A 19323-nucleotide genomic window follows, 5' to 3' on the forward strand; every position below is an offset into this window, starting at 1 on the left:
GCGTGAGCGCTTTTTCTTTTCTTACATTGTGGTTCCTATCGGGCTTTCACTTGGTACGAAGCTCGGACAGGCAAAAGGCCCGGGTGTCAGGTAAGAGAGCGATAACGGGAGGTGTGGATCGTGCAAGCCTCAGTCATCTTAACAAAGCCCGGTAGCAAAGCGCAGGGAAGTGAATTAGGCACGGGGAGGGAAGTTTCAAGGCGCGCAGGCTTTAGGGAGCGCACATTCTGACGCAGCTCTGGTCGGGGAGGGGGGCGGTGGATCCCCTTTAGGGTGAGAGTCCCGGGTCCGCCCCCCCCCCCCCCCCCAGCTCCCTCCAAGCCGTCCCCTATATAAAGAGCTCGCGCGGTGGAGCTGCAGCGTTACAGAGCGCTCTCCGGCAGGGCTGCGAGGACTCGAGCGCGCCGCCTTTACCCGCAGCTTCCACGCCTCCCCCCCCCCCCCCCCAGCCCCCAGCCCGGTCCAAAGCAGCGGGGCGAGCCGCGGGTCTGCCGGAGCCGGGAAGGTGTGGTCGCCTTGGGAGGAGGAGGAGGATGCCGCCCGCCGCCCCGGCGCTGGGGCTGCTGCTGCTGCTGGCCGCGCTGGCAGGTAAGTGCGGCTCAGCCTTCAGCACCTCGGAGAGCAGCCTCGGAGCCTGGGCTGCAGTTAGCAGGGCGAGCGAGCAGCTCAGTAGAGCAATGAGGCGCGCGAGCCCGTGCGGCTGCACCGCCAAGGGCGAGCGGCGACGGGGGCTGGAAAGGGGGTATCTTCCCCCCCCCCCCTGCCTCCGATCCTAGGAAATGAGCCCGGGGAAGAGCTTGCTCCTTTTTGTCCGCTGCTGATCCTGCCCGTGCCTTTCAGGAAAGCCAGTGACGGGGGAATGTTGTGGGGAAACAGGGAGGTGAGAGGGACTTGACAGCCAAAGGCGAGGGCTGGGGGTTATATCTTGTAGTCTCGGCGTTGCGATTCTCATTCCTTGCCTTGATCTGTTCTCGCTGAGTTTTTCTTTCCATGCCCTAACGCAAATTAAGGACATCTTATGCAAGGGGGACTTGTTATCTGATGCCGAGTTTATATAGCGATTCAAGAGATTTCATTCCAGAAAATGGACCGATTTTTACCCTCGGGACTGTCTCTTCTGATTACTTACGGCTGTGAACAGACAAAAGCTACTTGTGGAGTATAACAAAGAAAGAAGACAAAAAGAGGGATGGGGGTCACCAAAATATTTCGCCCCTGACCAAATTAAAGTGCACCACACCGAGGGTCTCCCATGCATCCGAGAATTGGGCAAGAAGGAGGACAGCGAGCACGTTTAATTCGTAAGAAGGACGGTGAGGGCGAATCCATGACCAAACGGAAGGAAAGAAGCTTGCAAATAACCAATAAATGACAGGCGGATCCTGCTTCTCCACTGGCATTAATCAGTTATTAAGGTCCTTACTTAGAAAAACCCGCAGCTAAATTAAAAAATGAATAATTCATGATTTTCAAATTGAAAAATCTACCTTTTTTTTTTCGTTTCCTTGCTGTTTGTCTCCTAGTCACTCTATTAACTCACTTATTTTTTCTAATGATGGAGGGGAATTTAAGCCACGGATTCAGAATAGCGTTTCTTTTGTTGATTACGCCATCTGTCGAGAGGCTAGACTTTTCTTTTATCTATCTTTTTAGTATTCTTTTCTTTTACCGTGTTCTCCTGTGGTCTATCTCTCTTCATAAAAACCAGACAGTGGCATCAATCAGTTCCTCAATAATTCATTCGGGCCAAAAAATGATCCCGTATTTTTTAAAAGATTTAAGCCGAAGTGTTTGAAGGTTTTGAAAGTCGCCACCTTCCCAACCACCTTCCAACCTGCCCATTTTTATTATAGGGTCCAAGGAATTTTGGACTGCTGCTGTATTGATTGTTAGCGGATCGCCAATCTTGCGACTTAATGCATCTATCAATAACAATTGAAAAAGTGACAGCAGGGTAGCGCACATTTTAAACCAGACACTCTTTATTTTTTTTTTAAAGTAAAACTTTAAGCACTAATAGACTCTAGATCTCCAGGCACTTATGCTCAAGAATCTTAGATAAATATATGTTTCAAAGACTCTCTAGAGACAAGAACAAATTAATTGACATATAATATAAATGCAAAATAGCCTAACTGTTCACCAGGATGACCCACTTCTGCTGCAGGAAGCAAGTTAAAGTCAACGATGAAGGGAAAGATAGCACAGTTTTACACAAACATGATGACAAATGGCGGGGAGTTGACATAGATTCAGTGCAAACTGGTCCTCAGATTAACATAAATGTAGCAGGAAAGTTACAAAGGGCATAGCCGGTAAAAGTAATGTTACTATTATGTAGATAATATGATGCATTTGGATTTTGACAAAGCAATTAACAGTATGTTTATAGAAGTTTGCAGAATAATTTTAGAAACACAGATTTAACTGAGAAAATGTTTGAGGTGACTAAAAATTTGTCTAACATAAAACAGTGAGCAATTACAAAAGGAGAAAAAGCTCCTTGCTGATATAGAAAAAGAAGGATGTTACTTATGTTCAGAATTCATAAAAGCTTGGATTTTAAAAAGGCTATGCGCGCGGCTGGGCCTCGCACACGCTGCGCACATTTTACAATGGGCCCAGCCACACGCATAAACCTGGTATGCACAGAAGTGCTGGGCTTCTCCAAAGGGGCGGGCCAGGGGGTGTGGTCTGGGTAGGGAGGGGGTGGGTTGGTCATTAGCTGCTGTCCCGGGGAAGCGCGCGTGGGCATCCAGCCGGCGTGTGAAGGTTACTTCAACTCCGAAGATGAAGTAAGTAGTAAAATTTTAAAAAACAAATACTTAGGGGGTGGGGGTCAGAGTGGAGAGGGGAAAAGGTAGGAAGGTCAGATAGGGGTATAGGGAAGTTCCCTCCCAGTCCACTCTTAATTGGAGTGGACTGGGAGGGAATGGGGAAGCCCTACTTGCGTCACTGTGTGTTGCTTTGTAAAATTCCCCCTTGAGCATGCGAGTTGCAGGCAGCCTGCACATGCACACATGGATTTTAAAATCTGATGCGCATGTGCATGCGACCATCAGATTTTATAATATGAGCGTGCCAGAAGGCGCATATTATGAAATCGGCACATCCATGTGTGCGTGCCGGGAACCGGGCGCACGTGGATGTGCACACAGGTCTTAAAATCGAACCCTAAGCTCGTAAATGTAAGAATATGCATTTGAAAAGAATCTTGCTATGTTTCTTACTAGAATAAAAATGATTGGCATATCTAACAAATCTGAGGCTATAACAAAGGTACAGATTGATTTGGATGGATTAGAAGTTTGAGCAAGGAAAATGCATATGGACTTTCATGTTGGCAAATGCAATGTATTGCTTATTGGAGATGTTAATAAATGTGCTGTGACTAGTAATGAAATTAATAGTGGAATTGCTGAAATATCTTAGAATAATTGTTAGTGATTGTCTTTTGTGAGTGTGCATTGCAAAAAAAGCAGCAAGTACTTGTATCTGTACAAAAGGAAGTAGTATGTTCAAGGATCATGCTATTGTGCAACTCTACTAGATTCCAATGAGACCTCAACTGGGGCATAGTATTCAGTTTTGGACTCCTTCGAGGGATATAGTGAATGTATGGAAACTGAGATAATTGCAGCTAGGAAGTTGTACTTTTGCCCAGTAAGAGGATGATTACTACCTATAAATAGCTATGATTTTTCTCTTAGGCACAATGTATGTGGGAACCCTTGATTAATCAAACACAATCTGTTTACACTGGGAAATATGCAAAACAGAAAGAAGTAACAATCAAAAACCTCAAAATAGGTTTTTGTGAAAGTTAAATTTCCTATCTTATTATTTAGTGATCATGGCCTGACATCAAATGTCTAGTAAAGTTCTATGCACAATACTGTTGGAAGCTTTAAAGAAAAATTGGGTATTATCCAGGAGCACAAAATATATTATTGGATATAGCAGATCAGGAGAGGCCAACTCTGGTCCTCAAGAGCTACAAACAGGTAGAAATCCCATGTCTGCTGGGTAAAAAGTATATCGATAGGAGTATTTTAACGTCCACCTGGCCAAAATGATGAAATGGACAATGAAATGAAGAGAGATCAGGGAAGCTAACCAATTTGCCAGTGCTGTAATAATGGGAGATTTCAATTATCCCAATATTGACTGGGTAAATGTAACATCAGGACATGCTAAAGAAGTAAAGTTCCTGGATGGAATAAATGACTGCTTCATAAAGCAATTGTTTCAGGAACCAATGAGAGGGAGCTATTTTAAATCTACTACTTAGTGGAACGCAGGATTTGGAGAGAAAGGTAACAGTGGCGGGGCCACTTGGCAAAAGTGTTCAAAACATGATCAGATTTGAACTAATGACTGGAAGGGGGACAATATGTAAATTAAAAGGTCTATCACTAAACTTTCAAAAGGAAAAATTTGATAAAATGAGTGAAATAGAAAAAAAATGGAGCAGTGCAGTCCATATGTATTCCATACATTAAGAAAGGTGGAAGGAAGGCCAAAAGATTATAGGCATTTAGACAGGATGAAAATGTTTGAAAAATGTTATTGGTTTAATCTTGACATGTGGCTGAGTGTACTTAAGAAACACTGTGCACTTGGCTTTTGTTTATTCAATTTCTCCAATAAAAAAATGTAAACATAAGAGGCGAGATGAAGTAAAAAAAACCAAACAAACTTCATTCAAAAATTGGAAGAAGAATCCATCTGAAGAAAATAGGAAAAAGCATAAACACTGTCAAGTTAAATGTAAAACATTGATAAGAGAGGCTAAGAGAGAATGTGAAATTAAGTTGACTGTAGAGGCAAAACCTCATGATAAAACTTTTTAAAATCTATCCAAAGCAGGAAACCTGCGAGGGAGTTGGTTGGACTGTAGATGATCGAGGGATTAAAGGGGTACTTAGGGAAGATTAGGGCATTGTGGAAAGATTAAATGAATTCTTTACTTCTGTGGTTTACGAATAAGGATATTGGGAAGATACCTGTTCCAGTTTTCAAGGGTGATGATTCAGATGAAGTGAACCAAATCACAATGAACCTGAAAGATGTAGTAGGCAAGATTGACAAACTGAAGAGTAGCAAATCACCTGGACCGGATGGTATACACCCCAGGGTTCTGAAAAATCTCAAAAATGAAATTTAGACTTAGTAAAAATTTGTAAACTATCATTAAAATAGAACATTGTACTTGAAGACTGGAGGGTGGCAATGTAACCCCGATATTTAAAAAAGGGTTCCAGGAGTGATCCAGGAAATTATAGATCAGTGAGCCTGACTTCAGTGCCAGGAAAAATAGTGCAAACTATTCTAAAGAACAAAATCAGAGAACATATAGATTAGACATGGTTTAATGAGATACAGATAGGGAAGTCTTGCCGCACAAATCTACTAAATTTGTTTTGGTTAATAAACATGTAGATAAAGTTGAACTGGTAGATGTAGTGTATTTGGGTTTTCAGAAGGCACTTGACAAAGTTCCTCATGAGAGATCCTAATAAAACTAAAAATTAATGGGATAGGAGGCGATGTCCTTTCATGGATTGCAAACTGGTTAAAAGACAGGAAACAGAGAGGATTAAATGGTCAGTTTTCTCAGTGGAAAAAGGTAAAGAGTGGAGTGCCTCAGGAATCTGTACTTGGACCGGTGCTTTTCAATATATATATATATATATATATATATATATATATATGATCTGGAAAGGAATATGACAAGTGAGGTGATCAAATTTGCAGATGACACAAAATTATTCAGAGTAGTTCAATCACAAGCGGATTGTGATAAATTGCTGGAGGTCTTTGAGTGAATGGAAGATTGGGCATCCAAATGGCAGATGAAATTTAATATAAACAAGTGCAAGGTGATGCATATAGGGAAAAATAACCCATGCTGTAGTTGCACAATGTAAGGTTCCATATTAGGAGTTACCACCCAGGAAAAAGATCAAGGCATCACTGTGGATAATATATTGAAATCATCGGCTCAGTGTGTTGCAGTGGTCAAAAAAGAAAACAGAATGTTAGGAATTATTAGGAACAGAATGATGAATAAAATGGAGAATGCCATAATGCCTTTGAATCTCTTCAAGGTGAGACTGCACCTTGAATATTGTATGCAATTCTGGTCACCACATCTCAAAAGTATATAGTTGCACTGGAGAAAGTACAGAGAAGAGTGAACAAAATGATTAAGGGGATGGAATGGCTCCCCTATGAGGAAAGGCTAAAGAGGTTAGGGCTGTTCCCCTTGGAGAAAAAAAGGCAGAGAGGGATATGATAGAGGTTTATAAAATCATGAGAGAATAAGAATGGGTAAATGTGAATCAGTTAATTACTCTTTCAGATAACAGAAGGACTAGGGGACACTCCATGAAGTTAGCAAGTAGCACATTTAAAACAAATAAGAGAAAAAAAAAACACCTTTTCTATCAGTGCACAATTAAGCTCTGGAATTTGTTGCCGGAGGATGTGGTTAGGTAGGTTAGTGAAACTGGGGTTAAAAAAAAGGTTTGGATAAGTTCCTGGAGAATACGTCCATAAACTGCTATTAGTCAAGTTGACATAGGGGCGGATTTTAAGAGCCCTGCTCGCGTAAATCCGCCCGGATTTACATGAGCAGGGCCTTTTGCGCCAGTGCGCCTATTTTACATAGGCCTGCCAGCGCGCGCAGAGCCCCGGGACTCGCGTAAGTCCCGGGGTTTTCCGAGGGGGCGTGTCGGGGGCGGGGCCGAGCGGCGCGCCGTTTTCGGGGTGGGACGCAGCGTTTCGGGGCGGGCCCGGGGGGCGTGGTTTCGGCTCGGGGCGGTTCGGGGGCGTGGCCGCGCCCTCTAGAACCGCCCCCGGGTCGCGTCTAGGTGCGCCGGCGGCCCGCTGGCGCACGGGGATATACTTCTCCCTCTGGGAGGCGTAAATCCCCCAACAAAGGTAGGGGGGGGTGGGTTAGGTAGAGGAAGGGAGGGGAAGGTGAGGGGAGGGCTTTAGCGAATTCCCTCCGAGGCCGCTCCGATTTCGGAGCGGCCTCGGAGGGAACGGAGGTAGGCTGCGCTGCTCGGCACGCGCTGGCTACACGAAATCGGTAGCCTAGGTTTGCATGTTAGCTAGCAGAAGGTTCTGCTTAAGTTATTCTGATGACGAGCAGATACTACTGAAATATAAAAAAAAAAAATAAGCAAAGCACTGATTCATTGAGAGATACAGTAATCCATAACCTTTCCTGAGCATGCATTTTTCTGCAGTCTTCTATAATTTGAATAATGTCAGTAAACCTGGAGGCATACATTTTTCATTTTTTACGCTGTGTGACAGAATACCCATTTTAAAACTTGCTTTTCTTAAAAATGGAGACAAGGCTTCATTTAAAAATGCTCCAGGGAAGCACAGCTAGGTTATTCTTAAACAAATGTCAAACAGTAGCAAAAAAATCACGATGTAAGGATTTGTCCTCATAATCATTCAAAATTAGTTTTAACCATTTTCACTGGATTACTGAAATTTTGTGAATATTATTCTCCAAAATATAACAAAGACTATTAAGAGCATAGTTAGGGAAAGGATCTGAACCGAAATGGCTGATCAGCCACTTGTTTTTCATCTGGCTTATACTAATTATTTTTATTTTCCTGAAAATTTTCAACATCTCATTTTATGTAAAGATGAACAATTCAAATCAGTTGAATTAATCAAAGAGGGAATTGTTTATAAGTAGAATAGAAAATATTTATATTTGGCTTTATAAAATGGCCCTAGTTTCCAAAGATTTTATCCATCCACACAAAATAAGAAAAAAAATCTTTGGAAAATAGAACTATAGGGCCGGATTTTAAGAATTATGCTCAGGCGTAGATTTGTGCGTGTAACCCGGCACACACAAATCTACGCCCGATTTTATAACATGCGTGCGCAGCCGCACGCATGTTATAAAATCCAGGGTCTGCGCCAGCAAGGGGGTGCACAATTGTGCAACTTGCATGCGCCGAGCTGCGCAGCCTTCCTCCGTTCCCTCCGAGGCCACTCCGAAATCAAAGTGGCCTCGGAGGGAACTTTCCTTCCGCCCCCTCACCTTCCCCTACCTAACCCGCCCCCCAGCCCTACCTAAACCCCCCCTTACCTTTAACTTATAAGTTGTGCCTGGTTCCGGGCAGGCGTAGGTTGTGCGCGCCGGCCAACGGCTGGCCCGCGATCCTGGGCACAGTGGCAAATGGCTGCTGTGCCTGGAGGCTCCGGCCCTGCCCATGGACCGGACGATGTGGTTATGGCAGTTAGTGTAACTGGATTTAAAAAAGGTTTGGATAAGTTCCTAGATAATAAATCCATAAATTACTATTAATTAATAAGCAACAGTCGCTTGAGATTTATTTAATGTTTGGGTACTTTCCAGGTACTTGTGTCTTGGACTGGCCACTGTTGGAAACAGGATACTGGGCTTGATGGACCCTTGGTCTCACTCAGTATGGCAATTTCTTAAGTTATGTTATGCTCTCCCTAATAAGAACCAGTTGGACCATTCAATCTATCCAGTTGTCTTCCTCTCTGCTTTTCTACAATTTTGCGTAGCTGAGCAAATGAATTACCATACTTAAACTTACGCTGCCTCTCAACCAGTGCTCCACCCAAGGCGCGATTAGGTGAGTGCACTTTTTTTTTTTCTTGTGAGCAACAATTTTTTTTAAACCAACAATTTTTGAATGCCAGCATTAGCGTTGCGTTTCTGCATACAGCACGAAGAAAAATGTATGCGAGCAACCACATAAAACCTGTGAGCGATGCTCCGAAATGCATGAGCGATCGCTTATGCACTCAGCTTAGAGGGCACTATGCTCTCAACCCTCTTCCTTTCCACTGTCCCTTATATCTGTTCCAGGCATATTTGTATTCTGTTACCCTGCAGGCCTCGCCAGCTCTGCTGCTAGGCTGTTCCAGACTTTGTCATCTTCCTTTTTCATTCTTACTCCAAAACTCAGGCTCCCTCTCGCACTCTGTCTTGCCACCAAGCTTTGCAATAATCCAAATAGCTACCAAAACTAGTGAGCCTGATATTGGAAACAACCAGCCACCCCATGCTTGTTTGAAATTAAGGTTATAATCATGGCCATTCTGTAGAGGTCACCCCAGCTTTCTTGGAAGCCTGATATAGTCATACCAGTATTTGTTCATTTATTTCTTTATTTGGATTTAGCTCACACCTTTTCAGTGGTAGCTCAAGGTAAGTTACATTTAAGTACAGTTGGTATTTCCCTGTCCTCAGAAGGCTTACAATCTAAGAGGTTCATTTACTAAGCCATGATATTTTATTGTGAGGAGGGGTATTCCTGTGATTTTTCCCCACCCCAACAAAATATTGCAGCGGTCTAGCAGCACGATTTATTATCATGGGAGAAGCATGCATCGATTGACCTTTGCCCCATCACATGGTGCCATTTTGGAAAATGGTGTTGACTGGGCCCAGAGCTAGGAGGCACTCCAGGCCATATTAAGAACATATGAAATTGCCATGCTGGGTCATACCAAGGGTCCATCAAGCCCAGCATCCTGTTTCCAACAGAGGCCAAACCAGGCCACAAGAACCTGGCAATTACCCAAACACTAAGAAGATCCCATGCTACTGATGCAATTAATAGCAGTGGCTATTCCCTAAGTAAACTTGATTAATAGCAGTTAATGGACTTCTCCTCCAAGAACTTATCCAAAACTTTTTTGAACCCAGCTACACTAACTGCACTAACCACATCCTCTGGCAACAAATTCCAGAGCTTTATTGTGCGTTGAGTGAAAAAGAATTTTCTCCGATTAATCTTAAATGTGCTACTTGCTAACTTCATGGAATGCCCCTTTGTCCTTCTATTATTCGAAAATGTAAATAACCGATTCACATCTACTCGTTCAAGTCCTCTCATGATCTTAAAAACCTCTTACATATCCCCCCTCAGCCGTCTCTTCTCCAAGCTGAACAGCTCTAACCTCTTCAGCCTTTCCTCATAGAGGAGCTGTTCCATCCCCTTTATCATTTTGGTTGCCCTTCTCTGTACCTTCTCCATCGCAACTATATCTTTTTTGAGATGCGGTGACCAGAATTGTACACAGAATTCAAGGTGCAGTCTCACCATGGAGTGATATAGTGGCATTATGACATTTTCCGTTTTATTAACCATTCCCTTCCTAATAATTCCTAACATTGTGTTTGCTTTTTTGACTGCTGCAGCACACTGAGCTGAAAATTTTAAAGTATTATCCACTATGATGCCTAGATCTTTTTCGTGGGTGGTAGCTCCTAATATGGAACCTAACATCATGTAACTACAGCAAGGGCTATTTTTCCTTATATGCAACACCTTGCACTTGACCACATTAAATTTCATCTGCCATTTGAATGCCCAATCTTCCAGTCTTGCAAGGTCCTCCTGTAATGTATCACAATCTGCTTGTGATTTAACTATTCTGAATAATTTTGTATCATCTGCAGATTTGATAACCTCACTTGTTGTATTCCTTTCCAGATCATTTATATATATATTGAAAAGCACTGGTCCAAGTACAGATCCCTGAGGCACTCCACTGTTTACCCTTTAACACTGAGAAAATTGACCATTTAATCCTACTCTCTGTTTCCTGTCTTTTAACCAGTTTGTAATCCACGAAAGGACATCGGCTCCTATCCCATGACTTTTTAGTTTTCTTAGAAGCCTCTCATGAGGGACTTTGTCAAACGCCTTCTGAAAATCCAAATACACAACATCTACCGGTTCACCTTTATCCACATGTTTATTAACTCTTTCAAAAAAACGAAGCAGATTTGTTAGGCAAGACTTCCCTTGGGTAAATCCATGTTTAATGTTTACTGTGTTCCATTAAACCATGTCTTTCTATATGCTCTATGATTTTGATCTTGAAAATAGTCTCCACTATTTTTCCTGGCACTGAAGCCAGGCTCACTGCTCTATAGTTACCCGGATCGCCCCTGGAGCCTTTTTTAAATATTGGACCTCCACTACACTACCAATGCTTCATTTTAAGGTGGGGAGTCTGAGGGTGGGAGTAGGGGAGGAGCCTGGTGGGGCCCTAGAGCACCAGGGATTCATTTTTTTGGATTGGAGATTTGGGGGTAGAGGGGTTTTGGAGGCACCTGGAGGGGGATTTACTACTGGGGGAGGTCTTTGGTTGGGGTGGGGAGATTTAGTGTAAAGGGTAGGAGGGCAGGGCAACACCATGCGATTTTGCATTTGTTTTTTTTAAACTTTTTATTGTGGGGCTGCCTCGACATGTGGCCCCGAGCTGGGCATTGGGATCTACCAAGACCCCAAGGGACATGTCTGCATTTTGGGGGTAGGGTGCAGTCTTTTGGAGGCCTCTTTATCAGGCGTTAGCATCCTGATGTCCCTGGGAACAAATAACCATAACTCCTTGAAATGTGATAAAATAACTTGGCAGAAGTTTTCAAATGTCAGCCATGTTATTTTATTTGCATTGCATGCAGAGTAGCTAATTTCCTTGAGGGGAGGAAATCTTTGAAAATATTGTGTGATATTGCAAATTTATGCCTAAGTTTGAGTTGTAACCAGGTGCTCCATGAAGGTTATTCCAACCATCTTGAAAATCTGATGCAGTCATATCCCTGATGTTAGGGCTGCAAACCATGGCCACTCCATGCAGTTTACCCAGCCTATGCAGCTGTTCTGCTACTCTCTGCAAATTGATTTGATTTCTCCCCTCTTTGACTCTCTCTTTGAAGCTCCTAGCTTCTCCCCAGATGAAACTTGGAAGCCAACCACCTGACGTCATCTGCCAGGGCTTTTTGAACAGCCTGAGATGCTGTTAGCCATCCCGTTAATGATGGCTTACCAAAGGCGTGAGCCAAAGGCGAATGCCCCTTAGTGAGCTCCTTGGAGCACTGGAAGTCAAGCTTAAAGCATCTATTGATCTTATCTTTTCACTTATTTTGAAGACAATATGCTGGAAAAGGTCTTGGGGACATGGGGAAGTTGCCAAGACTCAGATTGTGATCATTTCCAGGCAAGACAGATAAGTCTGGAATCAAAAATAAATATTTTAGAATTAAGAAACGTGAATGCATTCTGTAACAAGTGAGTCCTGAGTCAGTTACATGAGTCTCAGATAAGAAAAAAGATTATAACTGGAACTGTTTACTGTTAAATGCACAATCTGTTCAAAATAAGACACTTGCATTGCATGATGCTATTATTAATGATGATAAACCAGATTTGGTTTTTATCACAGAAACCTAACTGCTTCCAGAAGGAGGAATGGCTGTGTCTCAGTTATGCCCGACAGGATATAAAATATTGTTTCAATCCAGGGCGATGGTGGGTTGTAGTTTCTTTAAAAAAAAATTGGAGATGATACAACTAGCCTGGGATTTTCTAAAGAGCTGTGATGTTTTGCTACTTCAGTTGTGCTGTGCTTTTAGGGTAGGAATCTTAATTGTCTATCAACCACCAGTTTTTAATCAGAGCTGCCTCGACCAAACACAAGAATTTATTGTGAATATTTCTCTTAACTGTTACCTTTGCTGGTGGTCCTGGTTTAACTTGCAGGCAGAAGATCAATCTTGTGCTATCTGCCCAGGGTTTCTTTCCTCTTTATTAGATATTGATTTAGTTCAATTGGTAAATTTCCCGACACTTGCTGGAGTGCTGGAGGTCACACTTTAGATTCTTTTGTTTGGCTCAAAATCATTAAGGGGAAATTAGAGTGTTAGGGGAAAGTGAGGTCCCTTGGTTAGATCATCAGGTTGTGTCTTTCATTTTTACCCTGACTCCCCATCGCTTGGAGAGGGAAGACCCAAGGGGTCAGAAAAGGTGGATTGAGGGGAAAATAAAGGAAAATTTATATTTTGAATCCTGTAGAGCAGTTTAAGGAGGAGGGCTTCGTGGAGGCTTTAATTACTACATGGAATAGAAACGTTTCTGAAGTGTTAGAAGTAACCAGACTGAGAGTGAAGAAAAGGTCCAGTAAGGCTCCTTGGGTTTCAGAGGAGCTATGAGTTTTAAAATATAGGATTAGATGATTAGAAAGAAAGCAGATGAAACAGCAAGATGAGAACTGTTATGGTTTGATGAAGTTGTGAACCCCGGGCCGAGGTGAGAGATGTCTCCGCCCACAGTGAGGAGCCCGTGGGCCTCACCGTCGATGGGCGTGGTCTCACTGACGTAGGACACAGCTGTGAGCGAGACTTTATTAAGGGAGAAAAGATAATGCATAACTCGAGGAGCAGGAAATGTAATAAACACAGTCTTTGAGCAAATACGGTAGTCAAGAAGGTGATGTTGGTTGAAAGCTCTGGTAGTGGTAGTTAACTGTTAAACAAGCGTTAGGCTTTTTCCACTTATGTTTATTGTAAAGCCTATGGCTGAATTACTGTTTGCTGTAAACCGAGGTGATGTGCATTACGTGCCGTGGTATATAAAAAACTATAAATTAATAAATTAATTAAATAAATAGTGGCCTGCAGCGCAGGGTACACCAGGAGATTCCAGCAGGCTGGTGAAAATACCTCAGAGAGCAGATCCGGTGGTGGCCCGCAGCGCGGGTATGCCAAGGAAACTGTACTGAAGGTATCACAGGTGTAGCAGTCTGTAATGCAGGAATCAAGCCGTAGATTCTGTATTAGGAAGACGAGGTCCTGACAGGACGAGTAGCATAGACAGACTGAAGAACGGTAGTGGCCCGAGGAACGGGGTACACCATGGAATCTGCAGGCAATGTTGATAGAAGAAAGTAAAGATATTCACACAAGGAAGTCCCAGAGAGATACCCGAGGAGCGGGTCTGGAGGTCACAGGCAGGAGGGCCCTCCGAGGAGTGGATAGCCAAGACGCGGAAGAGCTCCCGAGGAGTGGTTACTCAGAGCGTCTGAATGCCAGGTGTAGAGTCTGGAACAGAAGATCCAAGTTAGAGCGGATTTAATAAGCGAGAGAACTCCTTGCTAACTCGTCTTAGCAATGGGCCAGTCGGTATAAGTGCACTAGCGGTGCTGACGTCATTGGGAGGGGATGCCCCCGAGGTTTCCGCCATGATGTATACTTAAGCAGGCCCTGCGCGCGCATGCGTCTATGGGATGCCGGAAGTAAGATGGCAGTTGGCAGCACCCATGCTGTCCCAGGGACGCCAGGGAAGTCGGTGTTGGTTGGCGGAGGCTGCCATTCTCCCGATGATTGACGGTGCAGAGAAAAAAGAGGTGAGCATGAGAGGTCACAGCCGTCTATGACTGGGCGCAACAAGAACATTAGAAGTGAGTGGTGGAGAGCAGCTAATAGCTATTATAGAGAAGCAGTGAAAGCAAAACCAAACATGTTATATGGAAGCTATTAAGGAGGCAGAAAATGATTCGAGAACGTAGCCAGCTCACAATGACAGTTGCATTAGAGTCGAGGGACATTGCTAATTGTTCCCTCTGTGAAAGAGATGAAGAAGAACACATTTGAAGAGAGAGGCTTTTTCTGTAGTGGCTCCTTCCTTGTGGAATAGGCAGAACTGTCTCACTTTAGGAAGAAGGTTAAAGCATGGATTTTTCCTTGGTAAGCCACTAGAAATAGCTGTGGCAAAGATTTTTAATGGAATGGGCGATATCTGAATCTAACTGGGCTATGGGGATAAGGGGTGGCAGGATTATGACGGCCTTTCTTGGCTTCAATTTTTTTTTTTTTTAAGTTACTGTTTTGATTTTGGTTGCTTTAATTTTGCTTTGTTTTAATTTTTACTGCCCATTATGTTTAACTGTTATGATGTATTTATATATGATGGGTTAGGAGTCAGACATTGTAAACTGCATTGGGCAACTCCATTTGGGTCAGGATTGCAGTATAAAAATTGAATAAATAAATACAAATAAAACTAGAGGGGGAAACAGAAGGCATGTGGTTTGAGCATAGAGCAAGAAATGTATCAAAGTGCACACACAAAACAAAAGATCACAGATTAAATAACATGAGGATGAAGCAGAAACTAGAGCACAAATATGAAAGATAATAGGAGAACAGAGTACCACCAACAGAGAGAAGACATTCTTAGATTCCCTACCCCAGAGACCTCATGCATGGATGTGACAGAAGCAGGTTTAGAATATAGAGGATGGGTCCCAAAGAGTAAGCTGCACTGGGCCTATTAATCATTAACCTAACAAATGAATGAAACCTTTTCAGATAAAGCAAATTATTTCATATATCTTGGTACCTAGAGCCTTCTTTACTAAGGATTTTAAAAGGTTTACATTACTGATAGCTAGAAAAATATTTTTTTTTTCTGTTTCACCTTTGGGGCCAAGTTGGCATTTTATTTCATTATTTCTGTTACTTATATTATTCTCTGTTGATACCCATGATCAAGCCTTGAAATGTTATTGTTTCTTCATGTACTAGAGATTAATTTTGTTCTTCATAATCAAAAGCTGCTAAAAAAATTGAATTGAGAAATAAAAGTGTGGCATTGGTATAGTCTTAAGGCCTGTTTTTCAAAAGAATTTACACCCAGAAATCCCAGTTTCTGTGCTTAAATCCCCCTTTGAAAATCAGTTTAGCCTCTGTCAGATGAATTTTCAAAGGAATTACGCATGCAAATGTAACATACTATTGTAGCAATTTTCAAAAGCTCACTTACATAGGTAAAGTGCATTTTCACATGTAAAACCCAGTTTTAAGCGTGCACATGCTTTTGAAAATCAGGCCCTATGTGCATAAAAATACACATGAAACACATTTTCATGTGCACAGTAATTAGACATTCCAGGGGATGGAGTCTGGGCAGGAAAGGATTTAAATACATACTTGTGATTGTCAAAAGTATGAGTGTAAAACAATAGGAGATGGGAGAAGGATAAGGACTAGGCCCAGGGGGAGAAAAGGTGGACAGAGGCTTGCACACCTCAGGAGTTGACAAAAGATCCCACCCACCCATTTGGAAGATAACTGTGGGAAATGGGGAGGGTCTGCTGTGTCACAGAAGGTATTCATCCATACCCAGGGCAGCAAATTTCAGAAAATGAAGGGGGCTCATGGATTCTTGAGCTTGTTATGGCCAAGGTTTTGGACCCTTCACATCAGAAGTATGTGTGTTCAAGTATGATGAAAAAAGTTCTTAAGTACCAAGCTTTTATGTGACTGGTCTAAAATGGCTGAGCTCAAGATAGCCAACCACAACATGAACTGAGAGTTTCTGGAGATGATCCTGCGGACATAATTCAGTAGCCATCCCTTTCAATATCTTAATATGCTATATCTGTGTTTCACATGTATCTTTGTTAATATTGAGTTTTATGTTAATAAAACTGTTGCCTCATATAAACCCAAATAGTAGTGATGCCAGTGGTTTTTCATTAAATATAGTACGTTTGGATGAGTGGGAGGTTACATGTTGAGTAAGAATGAGTGTAGGTTGTGGGTAACATTCTTAAAGTGGAGGCATGGAGGAGGGAGGTAGTGGATGATTAGGAATGTCAGTGTTATGGACTCTATGGTTTTGTGGGCTTATTTCAATCAAATAAACCAAGTGGCAATGTTACCATATAACAGTGATTCCCAACCTTTTTTGTGATGTGGCACATCCAGCACTGAGTTCACTTCATCATGGCATATCACCACCTTCACCATCATCATTTTCTCTTCTCTTTTATCTCCCACCACCTCTGGCATCATCCCCCTCTGGTACCATCTCCCTCCCCCCCACCCCCGGCACCATCACCTTCTCTTCCCTTTCCTCTTCCTCCAACCCCCTGGCATCATCATCAACTTATCCTCCCTCCCCTTTTCCCCACCCTCCTAACATCATCACCTTCTTACTGTCTGTCTCCCTCCACAACCCATGGCATCATCACTTTCTCTTCCTTTCTTTCTCCCCCACCCCCTGGCATCATCACCCTCCCTCTCCCTCCAACCTTCTGGCATCATCACCACCTTCCCTCCCCCTATCTGGCATTATCATCAACACCTTCTCTTCATTCTCCCTCTACCCTTCTGGCATCATCATCACTTTCTCTTCCCTCTCCCTTTATCCCCTGGCATGATTACCACTTTCTCTTCCCTCTCCTTCCACCCCTCTGGCATCATCATCAGTACTTTCTCTTCCCTTTTTTATCCCCCCACTACTCTGGCATCATCTCCACCTTATCTTCCCTCTCCCCTGATATCACCTTCTTCCTTTCCTTCTCCCCCCCTTACAGCTTTCCCTCCATCTCCTGGCATCATCACCACCACCTTCTCCCTCCACTTCCTGGCATCATCACCACTTCTCTTCCCTCTCTCGATCCATCTGACATCATCACCACCTACTCTTCCCACTCCCCTGGCATCCATCACCTTCTTCCTTTTCCTCCCCCAACCCCCTCTTTCTCCAGCCCCTAGCATCATCACCTCCTCCTCCCTCAACTCCTTAGAATCATCACCACTTTCTCTTCCCTCAACCTCCAATCCCCTGGCAACACCTTCACTTTATCTTCCCTCTTATTTGACATCATCACCACCTTCTTCCCTTACTTCTCCTTCTACTCCCCTGGTATCACCCAGGTTCTCCCTCCACCCAGTGTCTCTAGCCTTTGTCATCATCACCTTCTCCCTTTCCCATCATCCCCTGGCATCATTACCGTCCCTTCCTTTCCCTCTACCTTACCAATGCCCCCTTCCCCCTCCCCTTCACACCTGCTTGGAACCATAACCTTCTATTCCCCTCTCTCCCAGCCCTTGGTATCATCACCTTCCCTTCGCTCTGCCCCCACACCCTGTTGCACATGTATCTTTCCCCCCACACACACCCCTTGGCACATGCAGCTGCTGCTGCTTCTTTCCTCACCACCCCTCCTGGAGTTGTTAGAAATCTGAGCAGCGCTTACCTGGTGCTGCTGCTTCCTCCTCTGACAGCTTCCCTCTGTAATGGCAACTGCATGAGGCCAGCAGGTCTCGCAGGATTACAGGGCCCATGCTGTTTCAACTGCAGGGGAAGGCTAGCAGAGAGGGAAGCAGCAGCAGTGGATAGGCGCTGCTTTCCAACCCCCTCTGCTGGCTGGAGGACATCCTGCAGGCCAGGAAGAAAAGAAGCAATGAAGACTGCTGGCTCCTCAACATTTCCTACTGGGCTCTTCTTGCAGTGTATCTGCAGGTCAGCCATGGCACACCAGTTGGGAAACACTGCCTTATACCATGAACATGCTAATTATCAAAACAGCATTGAATAGGGAATCTAATCTTCTGGTTTTTAGTGTTGTAAGATATTCTGATTATGTATATTCTACACCAGGATGGGGTGATAATTGTGAACCACATGGAAATTAAATTTGGACTAATAAGGCATAGAGTGTGACAAAAGTGCAGAAGCTGTAGTTGTTTGCTTATGTAACCCTTAGGTGGGAAAACCCAGACCACAGTCCTCAAAGGCACACAATATAACTTCAGATCCTAGTTGCCAAGTTCTCAAGGATAGCTGCTCACTGCTGAGTGGCCAGGGTTCCCTGTGTGGGGGTAAGCTTAACTTCAAGGCCCTTTTACATTTTAAATACCCAAGTACCCTTACGGTTCCCTTGTAAACAGCACTAATGATCTCTGAAGTCTATAGCAGCAATAATCACACTGGAAAGCTGAGTGGTTTCCAACTTAACTTTAATGATAGCTGATAAGATGGATGGAAAAACTTCTTTTCAGCTCTTTGATGTTAAATTTAATTGATGTAAGTTTCGGAACAATTAATAAATTTGTGACCTTACTCTTCTAGTAGCAGTCTTCAGAATTTGTAATAGCCAATTCCTTGTTAATTCAACTCCATCTCCCTTCCAATTAATCAGATCAAAGGAAATGTAAATCCTCTCCAACAGTTCTCAAAGTTCTGAATAGATTCTTCCCATACTGAAATGGTTAGAAAATAGTCCCAATAATCTTGTACCATTTCAGTAGCCTTCAATACTCTCTTTCCCTCCAATCAGTTCCAAGTAGTTACTGATCTTACTCCTCTCTTTCCAAATGTCTCACACCTGCAACCACATTAGAAAGTCGTGGAAAAAATTATCTTCACTCTTTCTCACTGGCAATGGATGAGAATCCATTCCTTCTTGATAATAAAGCTACTCCTCAGGGTCCTTCTGGGGGAAAGACTACAGACCTCCGGATCCAAAATAGTACTGAGACCCTGGGCCCTAGGGTTCTCAGTCAATAAGGACACAGACAAAACCTTACAAATAGAAGAAACTAAATAAGAGAAAGGAAGGGTGGAAAAAAACTTCCCTCTCAATAAGAAAAATCTCCAGAGAAGGCTCTCTCTTCCAACTCTCTTTACCCAGGTATTTTTTGAAGAAGACCCTCTGAGTTCTTCT

The 19323-nt window shown here is 43.2% G+C and overlaps 1 protein-coding gene across 1 annotated transcript in view; it reads left to right on the forward strand.

Annotated features, from left to right (window-relative positions):
• The first annotated feature begins 378 nt into the window (after positions 1-378).
• The window catches only part of CHGB (chromogranin B), a 61123-nt gene continuing 42178 nt past the window's right edge, over positions 379-19323 (forward strand). Inside the window, 1 exon segment of the mRNA XM_029593487.1 lies at positions 379-588. Coding sequence (XP_029449347.1) covers positions 534-588 — 55 coding nt within the window. The 5' untranslated portion in view covers positions 379-533.

This window comes from Rhinatrema bivittatum, chromosome 3 (assembly GCF_901001135.1).
Source record: "Rhinatrema bivittatum chromosome 3, aRhiBiv1.1, whole genome shotgun sequence".
Classification (NCBI taxonomy): domain Eukaryota; kingdom Metazoa; phylum Chordata; class Amphibia; order Gymnophiona; family Rhinatrematidae; genus Rhinatrema; species Rhinatrema bivittatum.